Below are 3,361 nucleotides of genomic sequence, written 5' to 3'. Positions count from 1 at the left end.
CAACACTAGGAGGTTAAGACTTCCTATTCTCATCAAAATGCTTCGTATTTTTTCAGATCTAAAAATAGGGCGAGAGAAAGATCTGGGTGGAAAACAACGAATTAGGTTCGGTTGAGGCTATAGGCTTTGTGTGCCCTGGGGATCAATGGTTATTTAATGCTACTTACCCCAATAGGTGCTTCATCTCGCACTAACACGATCTCATTGTGCTCCGCAGGTACAACGTGGTTCTGTTCGTGGCCCTCTACTGCCTGCCAGTCACGTTTAACCTCATCATCAGCTTCCTTACCGGCAGGCGTCTCTGGGCGGGCAGGAAGTCAACCTTCTCCGATCTGGATCCCCGGAGCCAAGCGCTGCACGACTCCCGCCTCAAGATGCGCCAGAAGATCGCCAAGATGGTGGTGTGCCTGGTGCTGCTGTTTGCCGTGTCCTGGCTGCCCCTCTACCTGGCCGACCTCTGGATCGACCGCGAGGAGAGGCCCCCGTCCTGGCTCCTCCAGACCCGTCCGTTCGTGCAGTGGCTGGGCCTCACCAACTCCAGCCTCAACCCCATCTGCTACTGCTTCATCGGGAACATCTACCGCTCGGCCAGGGTCCTACGGATGCGCTACTGCAAGAAGGCGGCCGCCCTTTTCCCCTCCGCCTCGCTCAACCACTCCCCCGCCACGACCACCGTCAACGCCACCCTCATCACGTCGGACCGCAGCCACATCGCCATGGCGACGGGCGGCACGTCGTTGGCCGGCGTGCCCGGGCTGCTGGGCCTGGCTCGCGGCCAGGGACTGGGGATCAGGCTGGGGCTTGGGCTGGGGAAGAGGAGAGGGGCGGCCGGGGACCACCACCTCAGCACGGACGGCAGCCGGGGGTCGGAGCACAGCATCTCCGACTGGTACCAGTCCAACCCCAGCGTGTGTGGGGTGGACGGGTCGGGCTCCCTGGCCGACGGCCCCCTCCAGGGCCTCCGGTGCCAGGGGCTGTACGGTGCCTCTTTGCTGCCTGCCAGAAGACATTCTGAGAATGGGAGAATGGAGGAATTACCTCTGCAGGTGCAGTCTGTGGAGTTTGACACATTGCCGGAGAGGAGGCATTCGGGGGACACATCTGTTTGCTTATAGCAAAGACATTTTTGCTGCGGATCTGAACACTGCAGTTACCCTTGGTTACTAGAACCTGAACAAATATTAAATAAGAAAATTACATTTGAATATATCTAATTGGAGAGGTTTACACCCTTTACGATGAAAATGTGGTTGCGTTAGCGTAGGTGACAGACATTTCAATGAAGAGAGAGACGGTTGAATATAAAAAAGATTAAAAAAAATTGTAAAGGAAAATAGCCTTAAAAGTTACAACGGAAGTGATTGCTGACTTCTCAATGCAAGCAAGCTTCAGTTTTTACTCAATTATTTCTTTGGGAGTTTTCTATAGTTGTTATTTAAAACATGTCAAAACTTTTTGACATGCTAGCGATGTGGGTATGTGTGTGAAGAAGTGTAATATTTGTTTTCATTGTTAATCAAACGGTTTTGGATAATAACCGCTATATAAACACATAAAGGCATGTTTGCTGTTTGTGCAGCATTACTTAGAGCGAAAGTCCGGCCATTTTTGTGGTACGCAATTACAAGTGTATATGAGGGATGTAAGGAAGATGTCGTATCGCTTCCACAAAAAAGGGAACAGTGCACGTGACAAATAGCTAAACGTTATTGAGTAGATGTTTTATGTCATTTTGTGAAACTAAGTATGACCAACTGTATATTAACTGTATAATACTGTATAAAATCGGCCTGGCTTCTTATGGAGCCAGGCTGAGTCTTTAAGTGTCAGGGGTTTTCTCTGGTTCGCTGCCGCTTCAGTGGAGTGATGTCTTCAAGCACGTGTGGACATTGTGAGATTATCTCTCCCTTGTGCAGGGATGGTGATCCTAGCCCTGCAAGAAGAGGAGTGCCGTAGCGTTTTGTGCCTATCCAGAGTGCTAGGAAAAACATAACCTTCAGGTGGTTGGTTCAAGTAAGGAAACTCTACTCGAAGTAAGAATTCTATCAAACAGAACAAACAATTGCCTCCCGCCAGATGGACAATCTCTCCTTCTATTCGAGAACATTGAGTGTTTATTTTGTTACTTTATTATACATTGTAATGCCGTCGAATGTATTTGTAATCATTTAATCGAGTGTTATTGTAATCACACTTTTATTTGAAGCCACCTTGTTGGTAATACTATTTGTTTTTAGCACTAGTTATATTGCACTTGTATTGCAGTTACAACCAAATGGTCACAAAGTGAGAAAAACTGGAAGTGTTCATTTGTTGTGAAATAAAATATATTTAGAAAAGTTATAATACAAAAGATTATTGATTTAAATATAATATTAGCTGTAAGAGCTAAATCCACTTATTTGTTGACTCAAACAAGTGGATCAGAGGATGAACCTTGAGACGGAGTGCCACTAAAATAGCTATATACTATAAAATAGTGATTTGAAGGTAGGGAAGGCAAATTATATTTGAAGCATTTTTTGTCGTATTTGTTCTTTTTATTAGGACGGTGGGGGGGGGGGGTTCACTTATTGTTATTGTTGGATTCAGGAATTATAATTTTTATTTGGGGGCGCCCTTATCTCAATGGTGGACTGGTAAAAAGTGATGACGTTTAGCCACCATATTTGTATCCCGGAAGACCAGGTCTACAAAAAGTTTGGTGCCGAAATTGGTGGCACAGAATCACACACAAACGGCATCTTCTATTAAACCAGGGTGTGTGTTTGTGTGTGTTGATGTGTGTGTGACTTTGTCATTGTCAACAAAGACGGCAGCATAGTTGCGCTATGAGTACTGACAACACCCATGATTGCTTGAAAAGGGCGGCTGCTGAGATATGTGGTGCGTGGGCTTAGAATACCTCGTACTCTAAGCTTTTCATCCCGACAGCAAACAATCATCAAATGCTAACAAAAAGGAAGAAATCTGTTGATTTTTATTTTTTTTATAGACTTGCCCATGAAAGCAGCAGGAAAGTGATCATAAAAACAAAAAGTATTTACTCATCAGGTTGTGATTGTGAAATAGATTGTCGTAGCAAACAATGGGATTTTTCTGTGGGAATATGTTTTTGTGAAATGATGGAGCCATCTGAGGTGTGTGTGTGTGTGTGCGTGTGTGTGCGTGCGTGTGCGTGTATGTGTGTGTGTATTTGTGTTTGTGTGTGTGCGTAAGTGAGTGTGTGTGGGTGTTGAGTATGTGTGTGAGCGTGTTACCTGCAGCTGGCTGGGTGCTTATCACAGAGAGGGGTTTTGTTGTTCTGCAGTGTGTGATCATGTTTACATAGGGAGGAAACCACAAGATGTTCAACCTTTTC

The 3,361-nt window shown here is 45.7% G+C and overlaps 1 protein-coding gene across 1 annotated transcript in view; it reads left to right on the top strand.

Moving 5' to 3' along the window:
- The window catches only part of LOC307071361 (neuropeptide Y receptor type 2-like), a gene marked incomplete at both ends in the record, with an annotated part of 2,751 nt that extends 1,636 nt beyond the window's left edge, over window positions 1–1,115 (top strand). The window contains one exon of the mRNA XM_079730347.1: window positions 218–1,115. Coding sequence (XP_079586473.1) covers window positions 218–1,115 — 898 coding nt within the window. The remainder of the gene's footprint in view (window positions 1–217) is intronic.
- Window positions 1,116–3,361: the final 2,246 nt, after the last annotated feature.

The sequence above is a fragment of the Pollachius pollachius genome (genome assembly GCF_949987615.1).
Source record: "Pollachius pollachius genome assembly, chromosome: 2".
Classification (NCBI taxonomy): domain Eukaryota; kingdom Metazoa; phylum Chordata; class Actinopteri; order Gadiformes; family Gadidae; genus Pollachius; species Pollachius pollachius.
The sequence above is the reverse complement of the archived record's forward strand: the minus strand, read 5'-3'. Positions and strand labels throughout refer to the sequence as shown.